The sequence below is a fragment of the Dreissena polymorpha genome, chromosome 6 (assembly GCF_020536995.1).
Source record: "Dreissena polymorpha isolate Duluth1 chromosome 6, UMN_Dpol_1.0, whole genome shotgun sequence".
Lineage (NCBI taxonomy): Eukaryota > Metazoa > Mollusca > Bivalvia > Myida > Dreissenidae > Dreissena > Dreissena polymorpha.
Window position 1 is genome coordinate 101,013,488 of NC_068360.1, and position 27,888 is coordinate 101,041,375.

Consider the following 27,888-nt stretch of genomic DNA (forward strand, 5'->3'; position numbering starts at 1 on the left):
ATCAATAAATATTGGCGCCTAATTCATGGGTGCTTTCGGTGAGGTCCTTGCTTAGTCGTGACCGATCTGCATCGTTCGTAGTACAGTCGCAGTAGATTCTTACACATCGTAGTGAAGTCGCGACCCTATTCGCAAGACATCAACCGAACCCCACGATTCGTCGTAACTCAATCGTACCAGTGTCGTAACTGAATCGTAGACTGTCACGAGTCTTCCCGATTCAATAAATGTGATAAATCGTAGCGAATCGTGGGCTTGTTTTCGTAGTGGAATAGGGCCATTACCAAACATAGAACCCATTTCAGAACAGAAAGGATTCTAATGCTATACATGTCGGACTTGTTTAACCTTAGCCATTTTACATATGTTAATGCCTTCACGTGTACTTACTTGAAGAAATTAGAAGTTTGACTTAACGGAATGTCGCTTTTAAGGGTGTCCAGTTAGCGCAGTGATCGGTACATGGGCGTTTTGCATAGGCGACCCGCGTTCAATCTCCACTCCCGCCTGTTCGTCACCATACCGGGCAGATGGGATTTCTTCTGAGCACTTTGCCTACCCACACTGCACAAATACACACCAAAGTTGAAAGTCTGGAAATTGCAGCAATAATTCAAACCTTTCCAGACTTTTGTAAATCCTGTAAGTTTATCAGATGATATTGCTGGAACACACTCTGGATCATTTTATAATGCAGCTTTAGGCGCGTGCTGACCTTATAAACTAAACAAACACACATAACAGTTTTAATTGACTTTTTTGCATATGTACTCACTACATAAAGCAAATCATAATAAAAGTCGAACGATATGTAGCACATTATATAAAACGATGCCCTTTAAAATACATAATATTATATACTATAAAATAAGGCAAAATTACAAAATTTAAAAATGTGATCTATCAATGCATTGTCATTCAAAATCAAATATACACATAAAAATGGCAATGTTTTATAAAACGCTTGATGCAAATTGTTTGAAATTGTAAAATACTGCAAACTTGTAGTACAGTATTAACAAACAATAATGCAGATGCAAGTTTGGGAAGTTCGATAAAATGTTCTGGGTTTTTCGAATAGATCCTTGGAATACACCTGCAAGATAAATAGCCGGACTTTACACAAACATTGTTTACTAGAAACGAAAGTGAAAGTGGAGCTACGGAGTTACGGTAAATAGAACACAGTTTCGATTAGATAAGATGAAACGTAAATAATGATAAGATGAGTAAAACATTCACATCGCGCCCTGCAGTTACCCGCGGACGAGGCAGAGGTAACCAGTTGAACGCTCAGCCCGTGAATCGACCTTTGGGTCGAGCCAGACCCCCCTGGGACAATGGAAGGCAATTCACGAGTGGGTGGGGCAACTGGAAACTCCGACGATTTGGCACCTGGAGTGCAGGCAACCCCCGCTGAACGCAGATTAACATAGTAATCGTTTTTTTTTCTTTGCAACATATTTTTAATGAGCGATTGCAGGCGCTCGATGGCAATGTTTTTATTTATTAATTTTATTTTTATTTTTTAATAATTTTTTTAGTTACCTGTTGTTTATTATAATGCATACACATACAAAATCAATACAAATCTTCCGACAAAACTTTTTCTAAAAAAAAAGATAGTTCAACTATGTATATAGATTTTGTTTTATAGTTACCTGTTGTTTATTATAATGCATACAAATAATAAATCAATAAAAATCTTCAGACAAAACATCTATGTATATAAATATTGACAAAAAAAAACATTGCCATGGAGCGCCTGTGGGAGCGCTATTGTAGAATTATTCAATGTGCTTTTAGTATGGCAATTGCACAAGAAAATATTATCTTCGGATATTGGTCCTGCATTGGGAAAGTAGGCATATGTAAGTGGGTTTCCGGACGTTTCCCCCCTCCCCCCCCCCACACCAAGACGTTTCCTCCCCAGGGGTTTCCCCCCCCCAAGACGTTTCCTCCCCAGACATCCCCCCCCCCACAAATAAATATTTAAATGTTTGGTTAAAGTATAATCTTGATTTATTATCAAAATGATTATTTTGTTTATGAAGTCATTTATTAACTTTATCTATGAAGCAGCTTGTTTTTTTTTGGTTTTATAATTATTTTTTGTTGTTGTTTAACTGTGTAAGGTATGCATGTACATCATTAGTGTTGTGGGACTGTAGATGTTTGTTGACTTGTTTTTAATCCAATTATATAGGGTGTATTGGTGAAATGAAAAATGGGAAAATCACATTTATATTAATTTCAAAACTGTTTTCCTTGTAACAGTTAAATATGATAAATAAATAAACCATGATGTAACTGTCAACAATTTAATTTTGTTCATGCATTCATATGTATATAATCAAATTATTTGAAGTCACTGATATTTTAATTTTTAACAATAACTAATTTAGACTAATTAAAACAGAATTGCACTTTCCTTGCGCATAATTTCATTATTAATAATACAATTAGCAAATGTAATCAAAACTTATTGATATTTTAATAATTTAACTAATTGATAATAATATTTAAAAGCAAAAAAATAAAAATAAAAACTTTTTTATTTAATGAATTTGTGGAATTTAAGGAAAAATTAATAACCAAATAAAATAGAAATTAGAGTATATGATAAATATTATTATCAAATTAGACATCTCATCTTATGAATGACTATCCCCCTTTAAAGATGTCACCTAATCTCATCAATCTGATTAAAGGGCCTGTATATTGCACCATAAGTACCCGTTAGCTGTTATCTTGTATAATACACTTGCTAATCTAATTCACCCTTGTATATTGCACCAGTGCCTGATATCTCGTATAATGCTAGGTGTGTGTTGTTACTTAATATTAGCCAAAACATTAAAATGCTGTCACATTTTTTTTGCTACAGATAAAATTAATTTGTAAATTTTTCTTAATTGGGATGGTAAATAGTAATTGTTAATAGTAAATATTCTGCATAACTGAACATATTAGTGTCAAATTATTTATTATATGAATCTTGATGACAGACTGAATCAATATGTAAAAAATTCGATTGAAAACAATAATGTATGAAGTGGTATATAGACATCAAAATGAAATTCAGAAAATGGGGCGTGGTCAACTAATTACCTAATTAATATAATATTGACAAAACATATTTCAAACTCTCATAACTTTCTTATTAAATCATTAATTAATATTTTAATTACTCAGGACTCAATTTACATCAATTTGTTTCAATAATTAATTATTAAGACACATAAAATGCACGCTTTTCACATATCCCGGCATTATTACTAATAACTACTTCTTATATACATTTTCATATTATGTAGACATTTCACCCCAAAAAAGGGGGTGAAACGTCTAGGGAGGAAACGTCTGGGGAGGAAACGTCTTGGGGGGGGGGGAAACGTCTGCCACCCATGTTAGTGCCTTAAAAATAAAACTCAACTCTATCTATTTATCTATCTTCGGATACTGTTGAACTTCCCTTTCGGGTATTGTAAACAGATCGCGCTCTAAGTGCAAGAAAAAAGATTAATACAATATTGTACAATAAAAGTATTGACAGTGAGACTTCAAGAAAGAAAGTAAGACTGAAACAAAGTGAAACAAAAAGAAACTCTATGCCATAACCTAAGCAAAAGTTGATGAAAAAGTATACAATGTAATTTTTATTTGTTTAAATTATTAAGTATTATCTTTTAATATAAATAAGTGTCCAAATAAGGAGATGAGAGTAAAGATATAGAGGATATTTGTTCATGTCAGTTTAAGATCGTTTGTTACTTTACGAGTGATCATAGAATTTATATTTTCCCGAGTGGCGCAGCCACGAGTGAAAATATTATTTTTGTATGATCACGAGTGAAATAACAAACGATCTTACACTGACATGGACAAAATTTCTGTTTCTTTTATGTCCCTTATTCAAGAAAATAATTAACAGCTGTTTCACTTTCGCTGAAAAGTTACCTTTTCTCGAAGTTTCTTCCATGGCGTACCTCAATACATTTCAAAACACAAAATAACGTCATTAGTGTGACGAAATGACGTCATTATACCAGCAAAATTATCCAGTTAAACTCTTTTACAATGTAAATAAACGGTGAAAAAGGATAAACTTAAAATAAAATGTGTTGGATTCGGTGGAATATAATTATTTATGATAATCTAAAAATAGAAAAAGGAGTTCCGAAAATGTGTTCTTTTCACCGGTGAAAATAACAATTTGTTCTTTACACTGCTGTTATTTCACTGCAGAAATGTCATATTTTATCATTAGGTATAAAAGAAAATAGTGTCAATAAAGAATTAAAAGCAAGAAGGAAACCACATGAACATTACACAAATTAATATTAATATTAAGTACTAGTTACCAATGTAGGCATCATTAATTGGTGTTAATTATACTGGTTAAAGTTAGATGTATGTTCTAAGATACTGTATTTGATTTAATAAAGTGTGTATAGGAAATCAGATGAACTTTAATATTTCAAACCAACTCAAACATTTTGAAAAGTATTCGTTCACATATGTCTTTCTGTAAGTTTTTTGTTGTTGTCGATCCTGGTAATACTAGTCCATATATATAGGATCTGGCACGAGTTGTCATATCATACCATAATATTTTATTAAACGAGTTCAGGAATTTTGTTAGTAAGCGAGCCTTTGCCGAGCTTACTTACGAATTTCCTGGACGAGTTAAATAAAATATGGTATGATATGAACACGAGTGTCGGATCTTTTTTATCACATGCTTTTAAATGAGCAAATTAAATAAATATTTACGCAAACATAATGATAAATTCCAAATGTTATTTACATTTTGTGACGTCATTTGACGTTGAAACGTCATTTCAGCAAAATAACAAAATGCAATTGGTCAATAAACGGAAACTAAGCCAATGAAAACGCTTAAAAATGTTGTATTACACATGTGTAATATAAAAAATATGTAATGGTTGTATTACATGGGAAACAGGGTATAGCATGTGATAAAATTAAAGACTTAACCAACGAATATTTATAGACCTCTTACATTAAGGAGTATTGATAAAAGCACTCAATTGGTAAATGTCGGCTCGGGTACTACTTACATGTACTCTTCAGTATACTTACATTTACCCCGGGTATGGTAGATATACTAAAACGTACCCGGGAATTTTAAAGCTAAATCGGCTATTTAAAAAAATTGAATACCGGTATGTTCATATTTATGTCAATTTTCTGTTAAATTGCCTCTATGTTATCGAAACAAATACTCAAAAAGCATGGCGATGCAGTTTTTAAAAAAAGAGAAGTTTGTTTAAGATTAACAATATTGTTTAAGAGTAATCGGTAGTGTGTTTTACGACATCTGATTTTGGGAGGGAATACAACTCAGGTACAGTCTAATATCGACCGGGTACGTTTAAGTATTTTTACCGTACCCGGGGTGCATGTAAGTACCGGTATACTTAAGAGTAACCGGGGTACATGTAAGTAGTTCCCAAGCCGACAATGACCAATCGAGGGATAATAGCAACTGTTAATGGTTCATAAACCAAAAAGAGAGATTTTGTTTACTTCTTATATTTAAGTAAAATGCCATGTTATTTACTGAATTGAAGCTTAAAGAAAATACTGATGCTATGGCATAGTTTTTACTTTTAAAAGTTTAAACATATTTAGTTATTTAAGGTTGATGCCATCGAAGGCAGTAGGGTCCAATTGCCAATGGGATGTTTTCCCCAAATGGTGGCTAAAAGTTTCCCAATTGAAGGTTTCCAAAATATTAATTGTTATAGATCTCAACATTAAGTGTATCTCCGATCCAGCTCTATAAGTTGAACCTTGGTTAATACAATATTGAAACTGTTTTATTCCCAATATTGAAACAATTTTAATTTGAAAACCCCGGTAAGATAGCAACGGTATCCAACTTTGATTCTAAGATAAAACATAACATTATTTTGTTTACTTTTTGTCACTTTTTGACTGTTGACGGTTCCCATACAGTGTAGAGTAAATTAAACTCTCTAATACAGTTACTGTTTTCAAATATAAAACAATTATGTTCCATTCATAGTTAATATAAAAATCAAGTGAACTGAGGAAAACATTTGGTGGTTGATAAAACATAGTTTACAATAAATTATTGGCAATTATTTAAAATTTAAAATCATTAAGTTAACATGGAATTTAAGTTTTCTCTTACATAAATACAAATGTACACATGTTCGACTGATATTTTGTTTGATATGGCAGCAATCAACAGTATTCAGTTAGTTAATATGTATTTTATATCAAGGGAGAGTACTCCAATGCAATGTTTTTAATGATATCAAAGCTGTTTATGTCCCTTTGACTTGATCTTGTATAGTTAATATATATATTTTTTTACTTTTCCAGTCAAGGTGGTTATTCTGTGATACCACCAAATGAAAAGAAGAGACAGCAGATTATACAGAGTAAGTTGTCACTTATAGTTAACTTTTACCACTTAGATACATATTTGTTCATGCATTTGTAATCCCATAGAAAGTTTAATCTAGTACAATACCTTTATTATTAAATTCAAGTTTTAAAGGCCTCATCTCAAACCCTAAGATACTGATGATCAGCAAACAGCATAAAGCCTGAACAGTCTGCGAGTTACTCGCAGGCTGTTATGGTTTTATGCTGGTTACAAAAGCCATTTTTAATTTGCTTCTAAAGGTGGAAAAGGGTTAAACCCATGTGTTGATAATGAATTCATAACTAATAAAGCATGTGATAACTGGTGTAGCTGATATTTAGTGATTTTTCAGCAGAAGAAACTTTTTTCTGAAATACATTAAGAGCACTCATTTTATTTTTTGCATTCAAAATGTTTCAGTGTTGAAATTATGTTAACTGCTCCTTTCTAAAATATTAATTGTTTTAAAAAAGACATTTCAACTTGGAGTTTTGTCTTGTTTTTCACTTTTTATTATGATACTAAGCAGAACTCTTTTGAATACTGAACAATGTTTATTATTGAAATAAAACAGTTTTTAGCTTTTCCTGAAAAAAAAAATGTCAGTTACACTAATTTTTACATTCAGAAGACAACATGTGTTCACTCATGTCAATTTGGAAAGTTTTGTAGAAACAAAAGGCTTTGATAATAGTTTAATAGATGATGTTAGTTACCTAAATAAAAACAAAAATTTAAAACAATAAAAATGTAAGCAAATGTTAGTTACATGACTTTTAACATTTAGTAGACGATATGTTTTAACGAATATAGATAAGCAGACCAGTGCTCGGAGAAAATGGGAGTTTAATGCATGCATGTAAAGTGTCATTCCTGATTAGCCTGTGCAGACTGCACAAGCTAATCTGACTGAGTTTTTGTTTATAACAGACTTCCTTTAAACAAAAAAAGCCATTACAGTGGATAGTCTTGTCCCTTTTGATAAGCCTGTGCAGATTGCACAGGCTTATATTGGGAATCACTTGAAACATATGCATTAAGCCCCATTTTCCTAGAGCATAGCAGATATTCAGTTTGCATCTTTGATGGTGTGGTAAATGTATTTTGTTAAGAAATCAAGTTTGTTTTGAGGAATAAATACTTACTAATAGCCTGACAATAAAACAGGAGAATTATTGTTCATGTTTAAATATTTATAATAATCTAATTCTTAGTGGAACAATCAATGTTCAAACTTGTTATATGTCACTGATAATTGAACTTAGTTTACTCACTGGGACCAGGACTATAACAGGTTGAAACCCATGAGCCCATAGTCCTTAACATTTATTATGCGAACATAGATTTTTAGAGTACTGTACAACTTCTGTGCCTACTACTACTTGCAGAAATAAAATGTGTGCAGAATATTGCTTAAAATGTAAGTTTAAAAATATATGTTTAAAAGTAAAAGCTTAATGACACCGGTGGTCTCCCAATGCACCGGCAGCTGGCAATTTACCGGTAACATTCAATGTAGATGCTGGCTACTTTTCCCCCCAAAATGTCAATTGAAATGGGGCAAATACACCTGTTTCATTGCTTAGTCGCTGGTTACTTTGAAAATATAAATGGCCACTCAAATTTTCCTGATGACTTCCCTATGATTTGCTTGGACAAACTGCCTTAGACAAATGAACAAATGAACATCAATTAGCATGATCATGTTAGCATAATTTGATAGATCTACTTTTATTATTAATGTTTTGATTTCATAGTGCTGTTTACTGCATTCTGTTATACTATGGCTACACTATACTGTTTTGGGGAGAATATCTAGACTCAATCTTCTTCCATGCAAAAGTTGCATGCTTCTTAAATTTCCGTGCATCTTATCTTCGGACAAAATCTCAAGTTGTAAAGTAAGGATTTCAATGGTTTCACAAAGGTGCTAGTGATAACCATTTCCCATAATTTTTTCCACAGTTTTTAATTTAACAATTATATTTTTACACTGAAATTGGTTACACATTACTGGATGTATAATATATACAATATATACATTATGTACATAATACATATTATTTCAGATTTTTTTGTGTGGCAAAATGACTTGGCCCAATACCTGTGGGTTACACATTACTGGATATAGTGTACATGTATGTACATTAAACATATTCACAGTGATTCAAAATGACCATTTCCTTATAAATACTAAGTTGTGAATATGCTTATTATCATAAATAAATGAAATTTGTCTACTTATTGTTTCTCCTTATAAAATATATATTACACAATTAGCATAAAGGATAATGTTGAAATTACACAGATTTCAGAATAATTGGGATTCGGTGCAATCATATTTCAAATTCAAATTAAACAAGTGTGTTATCGCTAATAAATACAATCTTATTTTTGATTGTGAAATATATTTATTGAATTCATAAATGATATAATCTACAGCATAGCAAGTCTAAACAAAACTGAGGGCCATATGTATGTTTATCATCATTATATAGGAAATGAAATTGTAAACATGGGACAGGCGTGACATTTTTATTTTCGTATAATGTAACTTTAAAATTCTCAGAATATTCCTCTTAATACTGGTGCATCAAATTAAATTTTTTAACATGAACAGGCAGTAATATGGCACATGAAACTACAACTTAATTTCAAAACAACCAAACTTGCAGATTATATTATCAATGTTTGAATAATTCATTATTTGCAAAAATACACTCGGTCAAAAATAGGATCCACGCTCTCTGCTTAAGAAATTCCTTTTTACATCGCTGGAGAAGATTTTTTGTGTGAAAGATGTCTGTTTTAAGACGATACAGGATTCCTAAATTCAATATTGAACAGAGAAGTAATTTCTTTCAGGGCACTTAATAAATCTGGCTCTTTTGAGGAATGTTTATTTTGGACATGTAATACTTTTTTCATGTCCATTTTCGGTGCATTCAATATGAAAATAGTTAAACAAGTGTTTAAAAATAAAATATTTTGTTTTACCATACAAGGTAAGGGCATTTAAGTACATTTCTTGTGAACTCTGTCTCATTTTAGAAAAATATTTGCATTTAATACAATATATGGGCAATTCTCTGTGAAAAGGGGTTTTAATGCATGTGCATAAAGTGTCCTCCCAGATAAGCATGTGCAGTCCGCACAGGCTAATCAGGGACGACACTCTCTGCTTTAATGATATTTTTCGTTAACAGAGAGTCTCTTCTTAGCAAAAATCCAGTTAAGGCAGAAAGTGTCATCCCTGATAAGCCTGTGCGTACATGCGTTAAACCCTCTTTTCACAGAGCACGGCTCTTATGCACTTCTGGCAAACACAATTTACATTCATTAATGAAGTGGTTAATACACTTAAACATGTATTAGCCCTAAAGCCATGAAGCTTATATATGTAATATTAATACATGTGTAGGATATTTATTAATTTCATTTCATAGACAAATAAAATAAAATACCCATATAGCGTACCTTTTCATTTATATGCAGTGTAAAGACTATTTGTTACATATATATATATTTCTCATATTAATAAAGTTGAAATAAGATTGAAAACAAAAGATAGTTAATTCCCATATTATATTTGTTTTAAAGATAACTTCATGTATAAAATTACCATTTTAAGTAGAAATTGAAACATCCTTATAAGTTTAAACAGAAAATGTTTCAGATGTTTTTGCTTGGATGTAATCAAATGTGTACAGCTGAAAGGATACACGCTTTGAAAACTTTTTGTGTGTTAACTGTGTTGCCAGGTAAAAAACTTAAATCTCAAGCAACTTGAAATACCAGCCTTGACATGAAGAAGAAACTGTACATTTCAAATTCATTGAATATAAAATATTCAAACTTTATACTTTCAATGTTGTATTCTAACTTGACAAGTTTTATCAAGGAAACACCACAATTAATGTTTTACAGAATTAAAAAGTCCAATTTTGTGTCAGCTTTACTTCTAGGTTGAAGATTTCTAGTAATCTATTTCCTCTTGGATAGTTTAAGGGATTTCATTTAAACTAAACATTTATTCCCAATATCAAAATTAATTCATGGGGTCATGTTTGGTTAATCTACTTTGACCATACATCAGTTTGGTATAGCAAAAATGTCAAGGAACTCTGACAAAAACAATTAAAGTCAAGTTTGCTGTTGTCCAACAGCTCTCAAGAACGCAAGGTGGTTGAGGTGGCATTTTGTGGTAAGTCTATATCTGATGTGTGTCTTGTGTCATCAGCTATTAGCTTTTAAAATTCTTTTAACCACATTTTCACTCAATTTGATCCAACCCCTGCGAAATGTTGTTCTGCAGTTCACGAATAATTCGTGAACAGTTCATGAACTGTTCGTGAACTGAGTTCATGAACTGTTCACGAATAGTTCGTGAACAGAAAATGAGCCACGTCTGTGAAAAGTTCTTGAAATTTTAGTTCATGAACTGTTCATGAACACTAATGGCATGAAGTGTTCATGAAATATTCTTGAAACCTAATGGCATGAAGTGTTCATGAACTATTCTTGAACCCTTATGGCATGAAGTGTTCATGAACTATTCTTGAACCCGTGTGGCATGAAGTGTTCATGAACTATTCTTGAACCATTATGGCAAGAAATGTTCATGAACTATTCATGAACATCAATGGCATGAAGTGTTCTTGAACAGTTCATGAACAACACAATTCTTGAAAAATTCTTCAGGGTTTTGCTGTTCACGAACAGTTCATGAACATTTTCCTTCTATTTTTCAATGGCTCATTTTCTGTTCACGAACTGTAAGTGAATAGTTCATGAACCATAGTTCTTCAAGAGTTCATGAACTGAGGTGGCATGAAGTGTTCATGAACTATTCATGAACAAGAATTTGTCAATTTATGCAAAGGTTATCATAAGTGTTACTAAAGCTCAACAAACAGGTCAGGGTAAGAAGAAACAAGTCTTGTATTAGCACTTAACATATTGATAGCAACATATAACAATAATTTAAATATAACACTAATAACTGAGGTACAAGTGTTTGATAATACTCTTTAAATTTCATAATACAACTTTGCACTATATGTTCATGAATAATTCATGTATTGAAAAGATTATGAATAGTCTCATTTTCAGTTCAAGAATCATTTACTAATCAATGGTTTCCCTGAAATGGTTACACTTACAGTGCCAAAGAACTTGAAATGGAACCAATGGCTGATCAGTTCAGCCGGTAATTTATTAAAGACTTACATTTTCAAATATAACATAAACCATGTGCCTTCCGTTTCAACTTCCTGTGCACACAATATTCTTTCTTTGTAAAAACAGCAATGCAATGTACATTGAGTTCTTGATATCATCTTAAACTGTTCTTGAAATAAGATGTCCTTAAAACGTTCTTAAACTTGTCTTTTAAGTCTTCCAAGAACAATGACAGATCCTTTTAAGAACATATTGGATTCTTAATAAGTCCATCATACGTTCAAAAACATTGTGTAGACCTGTTTAAGAACATCAGAAGGAAACATGTTGTTCAAAAAAGTTCTTAAAGTGTTCAAGAATAGTTTAAGAATAATTCAAGAACAGGAAAGGTCCTTAAAAAGTTATTGAAGTGTTCCTGAACGCAGGTCTTGAACAGTTCTTGTACAAATGTTCTTAAAATTCTCTAGAACAGGTCAAGAACTCTAACTTACAGTGGTGAAAGTACTATGCATATTCATACTAACTTCACAGGTTTCACAAATCTACAAGATTTGTATGCTAGACATTTCAATATTACTTTCAAAAATATGTATGAAACATCTAGCCAAAAGGAATTCATGAATTATTCATGATGGATCCTTAAAGTCTGTCTCAGAAAAGTCATTAGAAATACTTGTGCATGAAATGTTCATCACTAAGTATTTATGGTTAGATGAAGAACTGTTCATGAACTTTGAAATGTTCAACAATAATTCATAAACAGTTCATGAACATGTCTTAAGAACAGTTCATGTCCAAAAGTTCATGAACCAAGCTCAGAAACTTTTTAAGAACCGTTCATGAACAGTTCTTGATTGGCTTGAAGTGTTCATGAAATCATGAACAACATTTCGCCGGGGAACTTGGTAGTCTTTATATGTTAACAATATATACTGGTCCAGTTAATGCATAAGCGTTAAATGTAACACTTTCTGTTTTTATGATATTTTTTGTTTACAGAGAGTCTCTTCTTAGCAAAAAAACAAGTTTATGCGGAAAGTGTCAGACTGCACAGGCTTATCTGGGACGACACTTTACGCACATGCATTAAACCCCTTTTTCACAGAGTGAGACTCATGTGGGACATTTTCAAATCTTGTGTTGGACATTTCAGTTGCTCAAAAGGAGGAGAAAGCTCTCCAGGAACACAAACAAAGAAACACCCAGACTTCATTTAACTATGTGGGAACTGTTGGTAAGTAATTGCTATGTTGTCATTTTTAAATTTTGTATATCAGCATCCCAATACAGAGCATTCCTACCTTTCTTGTACCAAAATGTGTCCCTTCTTTTACATTGTTTAGTCTTACATTAACTTCACCCTTTAAGAAAAAGAAATATAAACTGCAATTTGATAACTTTTTTATGAAATTCGAAGTTGACATAAAGATTCATATTCAATTCCACTAATGTAATGGTATTTACATCAAAAAGCAAATGTGTGGGGCTTATCAGTTGTTATCTTAAAGCAAAATTGCTTTGAACTCATTGACCTAACGTGTGTAATCATAAAAACTCACCTGATACTTGACATGACCTTTAACAAAAGGTTGTGCAATAAGAAGAAGAACCATTGGGACTTAATGTTATTGTGCTGAAATAACTTTAATTCTCATGTTTCTCATAAGAGATCTGAGATAAACATGAGGTTTTAGTGGACATGTTAGATTACTGAACTTTTAACAGTAATATATTAATACATATATTTGGGCAGTTTTTTTTCTTTCTTGGAACAGTTAATGGCACTATAAGGTCATTTTATGTGGTAACAATCGCCAACCTTAAATAATGTATTGCAATGAATCTGTTCATATGTTCATTGACTGGGTTTTACAATAGAAGGTGTCGCAAAAACCTCATTCAAAGAATCTTACTGAAATATTGTACATTTTTATATTGAGTAATTATGTAGTAGCTAGTGGAAATGGGTCCTTTAGTCATATTTTTGTGACTTAATACATTCCTATAAAAATGTGTAGTATTTTTAAGATGACTCTTTGACAGTTCAATGATAATGAATTACAAAATGTAATATTCATTAAGGGAACAGATTGGTTTAAAATAGAGTAGATAAATTGATTATATTAATTATTTCATTATACATATGCCATATTCCAGTATTAAACAATTATAATTCGCTGTAAAGATGTTGTTGATAAAAGCCAACATATTATTTGTGACTGCATGGTGCCCATAGTGTTCATTGCATTTGCATCATGTAATAAACACACAACACTTGTTTATGCTCAACTGGATTTTAAAATAAATATAAAAATATGATATACAATGCTTAACTGTGGATTTTGGTAATTAATACAGGTTTGTCATTGGAGGGCTGACATGAGCCTTGCTGTGGGTAAGAGGGACTTTATGCATGTGCGTTGAATATAGTACCATATAAGCCTGTGCAGTCTGCACAGGCTTATCAGGGACGTCTATTTTACTTTCATCATGGTATGTTATTTGAAGGAGGTTTCTTCACAGCACAAAAAACAGTCAATGATGAAAGCTTTGTCCTAGATTAGCCTGTGTGGACTGTACAGGCTAATTGCGGACGACTCTAAACGCACATGCATCATGTTCAGTTTCCACAGAGTCAGGCTTATATGTTTTGGTTGTTCTGCAGGTGGAGGCCAAGTGAGTCAGCAAGAGTCTCGCAGTCATCTTGTGCAGAGCTCACCAAATAAAGTACAGCGCCAGGTATAGTACCATATTTTGTTGGTTTATTTTCTCTGGTCATCTCTTGCCATATTTTGTGGGTTCATGCCCCCCTTTGAAGAAGAGGGGGTATATTGCTTTGCTCATGTCGGTCTGTCGGTCGGTCGGTCCGTCCACCAGGTGGTTTCCGGATGATAACTCAAGAACGCTTGGGCCTAGGATCATGAAACTTCAAAGGTACATTGATCATGACTCGCAGATGACCCCTATTGATTTTAAGGTCACTAGGTCAAAGGTCAAGGTCACGGTGACCCGAAATAGTAAAATGGTTTCCGGATGATAACTCAAGAACGCTTAGGCCTAGGATCATGAAACTTGATAGGTAGATTGATCATGACTTGCAGATGACCCCTATTGATTTTCAGGTCACTAGGTCAAAGGTCAAGGTCACAGTGACCCGAAATAGTAAAATGGTTTCCGGATGATAACTCAAGAACGCTTAGGCCTAGGATCATGAAACTTTATAGGTAGAATGATCATGACTCGCAGATGACCCCTATTGATTTTCAGGTCACTAGGTCAAAGGTCAAGGTCACAGTGACCCGAAATAGTAAAATGGTTTCCGGATGATAACTCAAGAACGCTTATGCCTAGGATCATGAAACTTCGTAGGTAGATTGATAATGGCTGGAAGATGACCCCTATTGATTTTCAGGTCACTAGGTCAAAGGTCAAGGTCACGGTGACCCGAAATAGTAAAATGGTTTCCGGATGATAACTCAAGAACGCTTATGCCTAGGATCATGAAACTTGATAGGTAGATTGATCATGACTCGCAGTTGACCCCTATTGATTTTCAGGTCACTGTATCAAAGGTCAAGGTCACGGTGACCTGAAATAGTAAAATGGTTTCCGGATGATAACTCTAGAACGCTTATGGCTACGATCATGAAACTTCATAGGTACATTGATCATGACTTGCAGATGACCCCTATTGATTTTCAGGTCACTAGGTCAAAGGTTAAGGTCATGGTGACCAGAAATAGTAAAATGGTTTCCGGATGATAACTCATGAACGCTTATGCCTAGGATCATGAAACTTCATAGGTACATTGATCATGACTCGTAGATGACCCCTATCGATTTTGAGGTCACAAGGTCAAAGGTCAAGGTAACGGTGACCCGAAAAAGTAAAATGGTTTCCGGATGATAACTGAAGAACGCTTATTCCTTGGATCATGAAACTTGATAGGTAGATTGATCATGACTCGCAGATGACCCCTATGGATTTTCAGGTCACTAGGTCAAAGGTCAAGGTCACGGTGACCAGAAATAGTAAAATGGTTTCCGGATGATAACTCAAGAACGCTTATGGCTACGATCATGAAACTTCATAGGTACATTGATCATGACTGGCAGATGACCCTTATTGATTTTCAGGTCACTAGGTCAAAGGTCAAGGTCACAGTGACAAAAAACATATTCACACAATGGCTGTCACTACAACGGAGAGCCCATATGGGGGGCATGCATGTTTTACAAACAGCCCTTGTTGCATTTAAGTCTCGCTGTGGGAAAAAATAAATTTTTGTAAAACGTTGTTCCAGATTAGCCTGTGCAGTCCACACAGGCTGAAAGGGGACGCCACTGTTTTGCCTGAACTAGATTTTTGGTTAGACAATGCTTCCTTTAAAGGGAAAGTACCCTAAAATCGGAAAGTGTCTTCCCTGATTCCCATTTTTGGAATGAACAGGCATATTTGGGACATTTTACGCACATGCAATAAGCCCCGTTTTCCCAGAGCCTGGTTTGATTCATCATTTCATTGATAAAGGCTCACAAATAAGTTTTCAAAATTCCTATTTCATTAATGTTAACTCAAAGAAATTATTTACACTTTGCAGTCTGAACAGGCTTATAGGGGACATCACTTTGACGTCCACGTCGTGAACTGGATTTTTTGACAAGGCTTTTTTTAAAGAGAAAGTACCCTCAAATCGGAAAGTGTTTTCCCTGATTCCCATTTTTGGAATGAACAGGCATATTTGGGACAAAACTTTACGCACATGCAATAAGCCCCGTTTTCCCAGAGCCTGGTTTGATTCATCATTTCATTGATAAAGGCTCACAAATAAGTTTTCAAAAATCCTATTTCATTAATGTAAACTCAAATAAGTAATTCGCCAATCTCTTAAAAGTTATGTTGTCTTTGCTGTAATAAGTAATGTTATTAGTTAGGTAAGCAGTATTTGGTTAAGTGGTGCCTTGTCTTTTAGTTTAAGCTTCATCTTATATAATTATATTCTTGTTTTCTTTCAAAATAAATTTGAGGCCTTATATTTATGTAATTCTTTAAAGAGAGTGCCTTACAAAATGTATCATATAATGCTGTATATTGCTTGTAGCTACAGCAGCAGCAACGAAAATCCTTTGTAAAGCAAAAAGAAGAAGAAGACATTGTAAAACATAAAGCCAAACAGAGAGCTGTGGTATGTTTGCTTATCAGGGATGTATTTTGCAGTTGTTTGAAAATGTGTCTTTTCTAAAATTGTTCATGTCTTGATAATTTATTGCTAGATATCAGTTAATGAAGCCTTCCGTTTCCTTCAAATTCTTGGCAACTCAAATCAGATTGACTTAAATTTAGTAAGTTTTGTTTTTTTTAAACAAAAGTGAAGCAGTGTTGTTCAAAAACTATGCAGTAAAATTATGATTTATGTAAGGTTATTCTGTATTTTAAAAGATACTGAATACTAACCATTTGTTTATTTTATGTATAAAAAATAATGCATAAGTACATTAACACACATATACATATGTGTATGTATTGCATAATTTGCTACTTTTATTACTTAGTTTCCCTCAGGCCGTTTCTTTCTTAATCTATCTCTCAAAAACTGAATCCGTCAGTAAATAAGACTTATTAATTTCTGAATATAAATTAATAATATTTATTTTCGCGGAAACGAATGTTGTTTGCTGGTTTCTATAGATACGATAACGAATGTAACGTACATAACGGAATGCTTCGGTTGAGTTCGTTTTAAAAATGAAATTACGCATTTCCGTACCACGTGATATTACGTCATTCCGCCTTTTGCAAACTGCCTGTGCTTTTGTTCGGATCGTAAACAAACTTAATTTAAATTAAATCACGAATCATCTGAAATAATGCCGCGTGGAACAAAGCGGAAATTACCGGAAAATGTGGAAGAGGTTGAAGAGGACGATACCCGGCTCTTACAACCGGACCCAGGTAGAGGCTTTATTGATTTTGAGAAGATAATAGATCTAAGGGCATCTAAAATCGTTCCTTCTATTAATACACGTAACGTAAAGGGTGCGGTGATAGCGGGGAATCAACTCTAAGTTTCCCGGTAATGGAAAATACACAAGTTCAATCTCTTGCTTCGGCTATTAATCAGGGTCAAAACATGATATAGTTGTCAGGAATTAACGCGCTTATCAAATGATGACTTGGCTGCGCACGTGCCAGCCGCATTGAAACAACAAATTTCTAGAGGCGAATATGTAAATTTGGCTTTACTCCTAATAGGTGCCTTCGAATTATCCGCTTTTTGTAACGGTAGTGTTTTGCAACTTTCGGCAGAGGGCACTCTTGAACAGCGCCCTAAGGAGTGTAGGGATAAAATTCATAACATCGAACGGTGGTCGGACGCTTTCTTGATTTATGCGTGAATCTGCCATAGCACGCGACGCGATAAAGTGCAGGAGATTTTGCATTAACTTTCCCTGTGATGACCTACTTAATCTCGCACCATCGCCGGTGAATAGCAAAATATTACGTGAATATTTAACATCGTATAATTCTACAGATCGAAATGACCTTTTAAATGTTTTTTACAAATGGGTTTTCAATGCATTATAACGGACCCAGAGTCAGTAGATTTAGTAAAAAATTAAAGTCCCCAATCGCAAATGCGGACATAATTCAAGATAAGATAAATAAGGAGATCTTGGCGGGGAGGTTGGCTGGGCCTTTCAGCGAACAACCTTGGGTTTCCCCAGTTGGCGTGGTGCCAAAAAAGACACCAGGTGAATTTAGGATGATTCATCACTTTTCTTTTCCAGAGGGTAACTCGGTTAATGACTTCATTGATAAAAAATACTCATCCGCTCAGTACACAAATTTCGATAAGGCGGTTCACATGGCTCAAGATTTAGGGCGACACTGTAAACTTTTCAAAATGGATTTTAAGATTGCATCTCGCCTACTCCCAGTTCGGCGAGAAGATTTCGAAATACTGGGCATACAGTTTAATGGTATGTTTTATGTGGAAAAAGCATTACCATTCGGAGCTTCAGTCAGTTGCAAAACATTTGAACAGTTTTCCTCATTCCTTGAATTCTGCGTTAAGAGTAAAATGTCATCGGGCAAGCTTATACACTATTTAGACGATTTTCTGGGTGGCGATAAATCTGAGCTAGGTTGCCGCAAGGTGATGGATTCGGTTATCAATTGCATGCACGAGCTAAACGTGCCGTTAGCTACGGAGAAAAAAGAAGGGCCCACGGAAATAATCGTGTTCTTAGGCTTAGAATAAGATTCGGCGGAACTAGTAGTCCGCATTCTTAAATAAAAATCGTTGAGTTACGGGAAAAAATTCACACCATCGTGCAGAAACCAAAAAAAAAAAAATAATAAAAAAAAAAAACCTAAAGCAAATGCAATCGTAAATAAGGTCTCTTAACTTCGTGTGCAGGGCAATCCCAGTCGGCCGCCCGTTTTGATTAATTAACACCACCTGTGACATAACAAAAGCATTCCACCGCATACGTATAACACGTGCTGTTAGGCAAGACCTCGAAATGTGGTTGACATTTTTGCGCGATTACAACGGCGTGTCGGTTTTCCATGACCGATACTGGATATCCAATGTTGACACTGAATTGTTTACAGATAGTGCTGGCGGGTCTGGTTTCGGTTTTTGGGATTTATTTTAAATGTCACTGGTGTAACGCTCGTTGGCCTAATTTATGGCGGCAAAAGGGCGTAACTAGTGACATAACTGTTCTCGAATTATTTCCAATTGTAGTTGCACTGTTTCTCTGGGGCGAGGATTTAAAAAATAAAAAGATTATGTTCAACAATTTTCGATCTGCATATAGTCTAAACAACAACTGGCCCGCGGATCAACAACATGTTGTTCTCTTTGTAGCCTATTGTTTTGAAAAGGGTCTATCACCTAAATCTATCAAGAGCTACATTTCTGGATTGAGTTATATTCATAAATACATGGGCTAGTACGATATAAGTAACATTTTTTGTAGTGAAGAAAATGCTTGAGGGCTGTTCTCGCTCGCGACAAACGGTTGATACGCGGGAACCAATCACTCGCAAGGTCTTGACGGTTATTATCTCGCAATTAGCAAAGGTGTGTTATAATGACTTCGAGCGCTCACTATTCAATGCTATGTTTACTCTGGCATATTTCGGTCTGTTCCGAGTCAGTGAATTGGTAGCAACAGCAACATACAGTTATCAGTTGCAAATAGCCGACGTTAGGGTCACGGGGGATAAACACGCCATACTGGTCACACTCAGGAAACATAAAACAAATCAGCGCGGTATTCCGGTCACAATTAGGATCCCATACGAGCCGGAGTCTGCGTTGTGTCCAGTTCGGTCGTTTACAGACTACCTCGCAGTACGATCCCATAAAGTCGGTCCATAACCTTAGCGACTATGAATCAACACATTGGCTCGAATGGACTCTGGGTTTCAGGCGTAGTATATCAACCTAAGTTAAAGGTTAGGCTTTAAAAATAGTAGCAATACAGCAGGGAAAAACTTGTATAGCGCTTATTGGTATTAAATGTCCGAGATGTATTAAATGTCCGAGTTATGTCCGAGTTAAAAAGTGTGTAATGGTCAAGTGACCATTGGTATTAAATGTCCGTGGTATTAAATGTCCGAGTTAAAAATTGTGTAATGGTCAAGTGACCATTGGTATTAAATGTCCGAGTTAAAAAGTGCGTAATGGTCAAGTGACCATTGGTAAAGTGTGTAATGGTCAAGTGACCATTGGTACTAAATGTCCGAGTTAAAAAGGGTGTAATGGTCAAGTGGCCATTGGTAAAAAAAGTGGTATGATCGCAAGTGTAGCGATCAAGTAAAAGTGTGATAGGTAAAAGTGTGATCGCAGATCAATCGCTGGGGTCGGCTGCGCGCTAAAATGTTTACCAAGCACGAAATAGTGCGCTTATTGGTATTAAATGTCCGAGATGTATTAAATGTCCGAGTTATGTCCGAGTTAAAAAGTGTGTAATGGTCAAGTGACCATTGGTATTAAATGTCCGTGGTATTAAATGTCCGAGTTAAAAAGTGTGTAATGGTCAAGTGACCATTGGTATTAAATGTCCGAGTTAAAAAGTGCGTAATGGTCAAGTGACCATTTGTAAAGCGTTTAATTGTCAAGTGACCATTGGTACTAAATGTCCGAGTTAAAAAGTGTGTAATGGTCAAGTGACCATTGGTATAACAAGTGGTATGATCGCAAGTGTAGCGATCAAGTAAAAGTGTGATAAGTAAAAGTGTGATCGCACATCAATCGCTGGGGTCAGCTGCGCGCTAAAAAGTTTACCAAGCACGAAATAGTGTCGGGGCCGATCGATTCCGCGACGCCAGGGTTTTTTCGGATCGATGGTGTGCATCTGTCGGATGTTGGCCTCGATTCGTATTTGGATTGCATTCGCGACGTCATCTTAAAGTTCTGTTAAAGGGCTAATCCAGAATTTGTGGGGGATAAATTTGTGAAATTTATTGTGGCGGAAAATTCAGTTTGCCGGAGGTCGGATGGGCATGCGCATTTATACATTTATCTGAATGGACGCTGTGACTACTTGCGTAGTTTATCATCCTTGTCCTTTCGGGTAATTCCAAGTTATTAAAGTTTAAGCTTAAACAAAATAAAAAATAGTAGCAATACCGTAGGGTAAAAAACGTTTAGGTGTCAAATCGCTGGCTGAGCGATAAGTTGTATTTTAATGTCCGATTAAGTTTGTAAAAAGGTACAAGTAATATTATCACAAGTGTGGCGATAAAAGTGATCACAAGTGTAGTGATCAAGTAAAAGTATTATCGCTAGTACGAAAAAGTGTGATCACAAGTGTAGTGATCAATGTCCGATTAAGTATATTATCGCAAGTGCGAAAAAGTGTGATCACATGTGTAGTGATCAATGTCCGATTAAGTATGTAAAAGGTACAAGTAAAAGTATTGGATCACAAGTGTAGTGATCAAGTAAGTGTTATCGCAAGTGCGCAAAAAGTGTGATCACAAGTGTAGTGATCAATGTCCGATTAAGTATGTAAAAGATCACAAGTGTAGTGATCAAGTAAGTGTTATCGCAAGTGCGCAAAAGTGTGATCACAAGTGTAGTGATCAATGTCCGATTAAGTATGTAATTCGCAAGTGAGAAAAAATGGATCACAAGTGTAGTGATCAAGTAAAAGTTTTAGTGTGTCATTAAAAGTGTCATGGCGATTATCATGTAAAAGTGGATCCAATGGTCAAGCGATTGGTAGAACTAGGTTTAGCCCAGCAAAGTATATGGTTCTTCCTAGTTCGGTCGCTTGATGAGCAATAGCATTTTTTATTTTGGGTACGCGGTGTTGCTACTATAACGGTGTTACTTCACGTTGTGTAATTTTATCGTGTGCTCATCCACCTCCAGTAGGTATATTTTCAAAGTAACAGGTTTCAACGAGTGAGTAGCCGATCTTTCGTTGGGCTCGTGGTTACCACCGGCTGTTTTTTCGCTGCGGCCTTTTATATCCCACTTTTTACTCGTATAATATATTATAGAGATCTGTTAGTGAATACTTTGTGCATTCTATTACATTTTTGTGATGTTTATTGGGAGGCAAATATTTTGGAATCGGTTCATTAAACTAGTTAAATGGAGTAATGTGTTGTTTTATCGTTGCAGTCGTAAAATAAGTACTTAAACATATTTTGATTAAAATTGCTTTAAACATTTACTTTAAGTCATGGAAATGTAACCCCTTTGCACTTAAGGTAAAGATAGTTACAGTCTCTGTAAAACCTTAATATCGTTTACATACCTTAATATGATCATGAAAATATGTACACATTTGAGCTGCAAGATCTTCTCATTGATGCCCATCAATCCATCTCATTATGACCCATTCTTATGTCCATATGCAAATACTGAAATCACGCGAAGACACCATAATATTGGCAACGCCATGCAAAAATGGGGTTTGTTCCATATGCAGCCAGCATAGCTCCAGACTAGCCTGCACAGTCTGATTTTGATCTATGCTGTCCATTGTAAAGTCATGCTCTGTTTGGAAATCCCATAAGGGGACAAGGTATCGGATACGCAGGCTGGGCTGGAGCTACGCTGGCTGAATATGGAATCAGACCCATTTTTGCACTTTACTTGGTATATATGTTAGGAGATTAAAGGATTGTGCAGGGCTTTATTTTTCTTGAGATCAAAGGTTAGGTGACTGTTACCAGTGCTTATACTGGAATAACACTAATTACTGCAATTACTCTGACATTAGAACATTAGCTATACAAATTACAAACTTAGTTTAAACATGAAGAACAATTGTATTATGTTTTACCAAACCTATCATGACTGTCATTTAATTTCCTCTATGACTAATTAATACCAGTCACACTTGTAAACAGAGATCTTTTAAAACATGACTTTTCCAGGCGGAGACAAATGAGAGGCGTAAACAAGAGGAAGCAGCATCTCAACAACAACGATGGGATGAACAGAAAAGAAGGTATGTCTTGTGAGGGATGCTGGGCATCCAGTTCAGTTTCTTTGTAAAATGATTTGATGTTCAGTAAATTGAAAGTGTGTAATACATCCAATGTTTAAGGAATTTTCCTTTCAAAGGATTATTAATTCCGTTAATGTTAATTCACATCGTCTTTTCTTGTTAAAAGTTTTTGTGACATTCTCAATTTTAATAAAATGTCCTTTATTCTTTAAAGCTTCTAGGCTAAGTCTGAGATTTGGCGTCTGTATTATATTAATAGTATAAAATGCAACACTATGTGCTAAATTCTCCAAGGCACCGTCCCAAGTTTTATTCATTAGTGTTTGCGTATGTTGTGTGCTGTTGTTGAATTTTTGGGCAGTGGGTCCATTCCACCAATAATGGACTTTGTGGTTAATATAGAATAATATCTTGCTGATGCAACTGTTATTTTACTTTGTTTATATTTAGATCTAGACATGTTTTCTTTCCCTTTAAGGACCAATGATGCATTCTTGCGTTGACTGGAAAATAAAGGAAAGAAGCAAGGTGCAGGTAGGTATACCATGACGAAAATGTCAGCACCTTTATTATCATAGCGCCAAGAGTTCGATAATGTATTAAATGTTTGCGTGTATAATAACTAGAAACAGTGGCTATATTTTCCATTATCATTGGTTACGTTTTGTCAAATATTTTAAAATACATTTTTGGAACACAAGCTACAAATAGTATCAAGAAAGCTAACAAATACTTATATAATAAAAATTGTTTATTACAAAAATGAAATAATTAATTTGAAAAATTATATAAAATTGCTAAATTTGCCTAAGTTCAATATCACTTGTGGACAGCGTTAGTATTTTTAAAGCTCAAAACTTGTAGTCATCTTAAGTTCCATTAAAGTATTTGTATGATTATTAGTGAACAGTCAAGGGCCGCCACAAACAGTTCAGACATGGGAGACACAGGAGACTGAGGAAAGAGAGGAGAATGATGATGAATTTGTTCAAAGAATGGGGGCAGCGAGTATGGCCGATGCTGAGGAAAACAGTGAAGATTACGCCGGGCTGTCAGTGGAGCAGAGGAGACGACTAACCACCTTTCATGTTTTGTTCCCCCAGTACCCTGTGGATTTCATTCGTGGTATTTTAGAGCAGACGAACTTTTCACTTGATGCAGCTGCGACAGTGCTCAGTGAATGACTGTGAATGACTGTGATTAACTGTGATTAACTGTGATCTGAAACAAAAGCATGCTGACTACTCTTTATGTTTATGAATGTGTTCCTCAGAGGGCATTGTATGAAAACATGTTTTGATATGTAAAATCTCGTACAAAGGTGTCAGTAAATTCTGTAGAAAACGTGTGTCATCTGCATAAAAATCAAATCATTTGCTTCTTCTGTAACTTGTATTTATGTGTATATGTATTGTATTGTTGTTATGTGTTATGTTTGTTATACACCTATATTAAAAACCATGTGTATTTTGGGAACACCTGCGGCGGGCTCCACACTTTCGGACTGGCTGTGTCTTGTAACTTAAAAATAGAACTAGCTTGGGGTTGCACTTTGGTCATGTCTTGCCAAGGTCAAAGTCACTGATTCTCAAAATAGAAAAAAAGTTCCAATAATTAATCTCAGTTCGGAACAAGGTACGAAAATTGTAATTTTAAGTATCTAATTTTAGTCCACACATGAAATTGTAGTTTTATGCTCCCCCAAAATTTTTTGGGGAGAGCATATAGTCGCCGCTTCGTCTGTCTGTGTGTCCGTCCGTCCGTCCGTGCACAATTTTTGTCCGGGCTATTTCTCAGCAACTCATGACTGGAATTCAATTAAACTTTATGGGAAGCTTTACTACCAAGAGGAAAAGTGCATATTATCAGCCGGTTCTGGTCGGATGATTTTTCACAGAGTTATGGCCCTTTGAAATGTTCCATTAACTGTACATATAGTGCATTTCTTGTCCGGGCTATTTCTCAGCAACTAATGACCGGAATTCAATGAAACTTTATGGGAAGCTTCACTACCAAGAGATGTGCATATTATCAGAGGGTTCTGGTCGGATGATTTTTCCCAGAGTTATGGCCTTTTAAAATTTTCTATAAAAAAATTCTTGTCCCCCAAACTACTGTGCCCTCAAGACGTTTCCTTTTATCTGAATATATAGTGCAATATTGTGACAAAAAATCCTTTTCCGTGTGTCCGTGTGTCCGTCCGTCCGTGCACAATTTTTGTCCGGGCTATTTCTCAGCAACTAATGACCGGAATTCAATTCAACTTTATGGGAAGCTTCAATACCAAGAGGAGATGTGCATATTATCAGCCGGTTCTGGTCGGATGATTTTTCACAGAGTTATGGCCCTTTGAAATTTTCCATTAACTGTACATATAGTGCAATTCTTGTCCGGGCTATTTCTCAGCAACTAATAACCGGAATTCAATGAAACAGATGTGCATATTATCAGCGGGTTCTGGTCGGATGATTTTTTCACAGAGTTATGGCCCTTTGAAATTTTCCATTAACTGTACATATAGTGCATTTCTTGTCCGGGCTATTTCTCAGCAACTTATGACCGGAATTCAATGAAACTTTATGGGAAGCTTCACTACCAAGAGATGTGCATATTATCAGCGGGTTCTGGTCGGATGATTTTTCCCAGAGTTATGGCCTTTTAAAATTTTCTATAAAAAAATTGTTGTCCCCCAAACTACTGTGCCCTCAAGACGTTTCCTTTTATCTGAATATATAGTGCAATATTGTGACAAAAAATCCTTTTCCGTGTGTCCGTCCGTCCGTGCACAATTTTTGTCCGGGATATTTCTCAGCAACTAATGACCGGAATTCAATTTAACTTTATGGGAAGCTTCAATACCAAGAGGAGATGTGCATATTATCAGCCGGTTCTGGTCGGATGATTTTTCACAGAGTTATGGCCCTTTGAAATTTTCCATTAACTGTACATATAGTGCAATTCTTGTCCGGGCTATTTCTCAGCAACTAATAACCGGAATTCAATGAAACAGATGTGCATATTATCAGCGGGTTCTGGTCGGATGATTTTTTCACAGAGTTATGGCCCTTTGAAATTTTCCATTAACTGTATATATAGTGCAATTTTTGTCCGGGCTATTTCTCAGCAACTAATGACCGGAATTCAATGAAACTTTATGGAAAGCTTCACTACCAAAAGAAGATGTGCATATTATCAGCGGGTTCTTGTCAGATGATTTTTCACAGAGTTTTGGCCCTTTGAAATTCTCTATAAAGAAATTCTTGTCCCCCCAACTACTGTGCCCTCAAGACGTTTCCTTCTGTCTGAATATATAGTGCAATATTGTGACAAAAAAACACTTTGGGAAGCATCATCCGTCTCCGACGGTTTCTTGTAAGGCCATGTTCACTTTTACTAAAAACGAACAAATTGTTTCCTCTCGATGACTTATGTTTGGATTGAGGTGTTGCACGGAATTTGTTTGAGTATAATGCTTACATAAATAACTAGCTTGAGATGTCGTTTGTGTCAGCCAGATAAAAATGGAGGTCACTTTTGATAAAAACAAAGCACGCAGTCTCTGCTAAATAACGCGTGTTTGAATGTACATGTATACATATATACCTAGCATTTGAATTATTTTGGAGAAGAACGACACAAGGTCACTGTAACTATGAATAACAATTTTCACTTAATATTTTTATAATTTTAGTTTAAATGCAGAATTGTCTTGAAATTATGTAACTTGGTTGCTTACAAAAGGCAGACCTAGCTTGGAATAGCTTTTTTTTGTTGGGGGGGGGGGGCGGTCGAATCAAGGCTATGGTCACTTTGTTTTTTTTTTTCTTTAAACGCAAACAATAATTCTGCTCAAAAGCTTAAAGTTGGATGGAGGAACTGCTGACACTGTGTATGTAGGTAGCTTAAGTGCCTGCAGATCCTACTTAAGATTTGCACAATTCCTTGAATTAAATTAGATATGTACGATAAAAAGTTGTAGACCTGGTTCAACAACAAAGTTATACATCCTTCACAAATAAATGTTTAAAAGATAAACTAACACGCATATGTTTTGTAACAAGTTGACAATCTTGTTGATTGATTATATTTTACTGTGTGTCGAATTTCATTATTAAATATATAGTTATACTTAACACTTATATTTGAATCAAACTATTTTGTTCGAGTACATTGTGCTAACTATTTTATGCAAATCAACATACATTTCAGATTCTGCTTAATGTTTGCTCTTAAACAGGTGATTTGTCCATTTGTTAAGTAACCATGCAAACATTTTTTTTGTACATTTATTGTCTCCTACCGGTTTCAACGGAGGGGACTTATGGTTTGCGCTCTGTCTGTCTGTCAGTCTCACTTTTCTGGATCCTGCGATAACTTTAAAAGTTCTTCATATTTTTTCATAAAACTTGAAACATAGATAGATGGCAATATGGAGATTATTCACGTCATTTCATTTTGCTCCTACTTCAAGAATTATGGTTGCTATGGCAACAAATTGACCAGAAAATCTGCGGAAAATGGTGGTTTTCTGGATCCTGCGATAAGTTTGAAAGTTCTTCATATTTGTTCATGAAACTTAAAACATGGATAGATGGAAATATGGACATAATGCACGTCATTTAATTTTGTTTCTACGTCAAAAACTCTGGTTGCTATGGCAACAAATATAAAAAAACTTCGGACAATGGTGGAATTTTTGACAATGGTGGAGCCGGTAGGGGACATGTATTGCTTGGCAATAGTCTTGTTAAGAGTGTTGCTCCAAATATTACTTATCAGCGACTTGTTTAATATTGTTG

General features: G+C 34.9%; 1 protein-coding gene across 1 annotated transcript; it reads left to right on the forward strand.

Moving 5' to 3' along the window:
* The first annotated feature begins 1,150 nt into the window (after window positions 1-1,150).
* Window positions 1,151-27,128, forward strand: LOC127836098 (epithelial-stromal interaction protein 1-like). Its single transcript, XM_052362554.1, has 8 exons — window positions 1,151-1,435; window positions 6,379-6,437; window positions 12,759-12,839; window positions 14,271-14,344; window positions 16,708-16,791; window positions 23,016-23,089; window positions 23,568-23,623; window positions 23,993-27,128. Exons 1-7 carry the CDS (start codon window positions 1,341-1,343, stop codon window positions 23,590-23,592), a joined length of 492 nt encoding a protein of 163 aa, XP_052218514.1. The 5' UTR covers window positions 1,151-1,340; the 3' UTR covers window positions 23,593-23,623; window positions 23,993-27,128.
* The last annotated feature ends 760 nt before the right edge of the window (window positions 27,129-27,888 follow it).

Bases quoted from the DNA above. Each gene is read 5' to 3' on its own strand.
- LOC127836098 (XM_052362554.1), top strand. From the start codon at position 1,341: ATGGAAGGCAATTCACGAGTGGGTGGGGCAACTGGAAACTCCGACGAT. The intron at 1,436-6,378 runs GTAATCGTTTTT...TTACTTTTCCAG, and splicing joins GCTGAACGCAGATTAACATA to TCAAGGTGGTTATTCTGTGA. The intron at 12,840-14,270 runs GTAAGTAATTGC...GTTGTTCTGCAG, and splicing joins TAACTATGTGGGAACTGTTG to GTGGAGGCCAAGTGAGTCAG.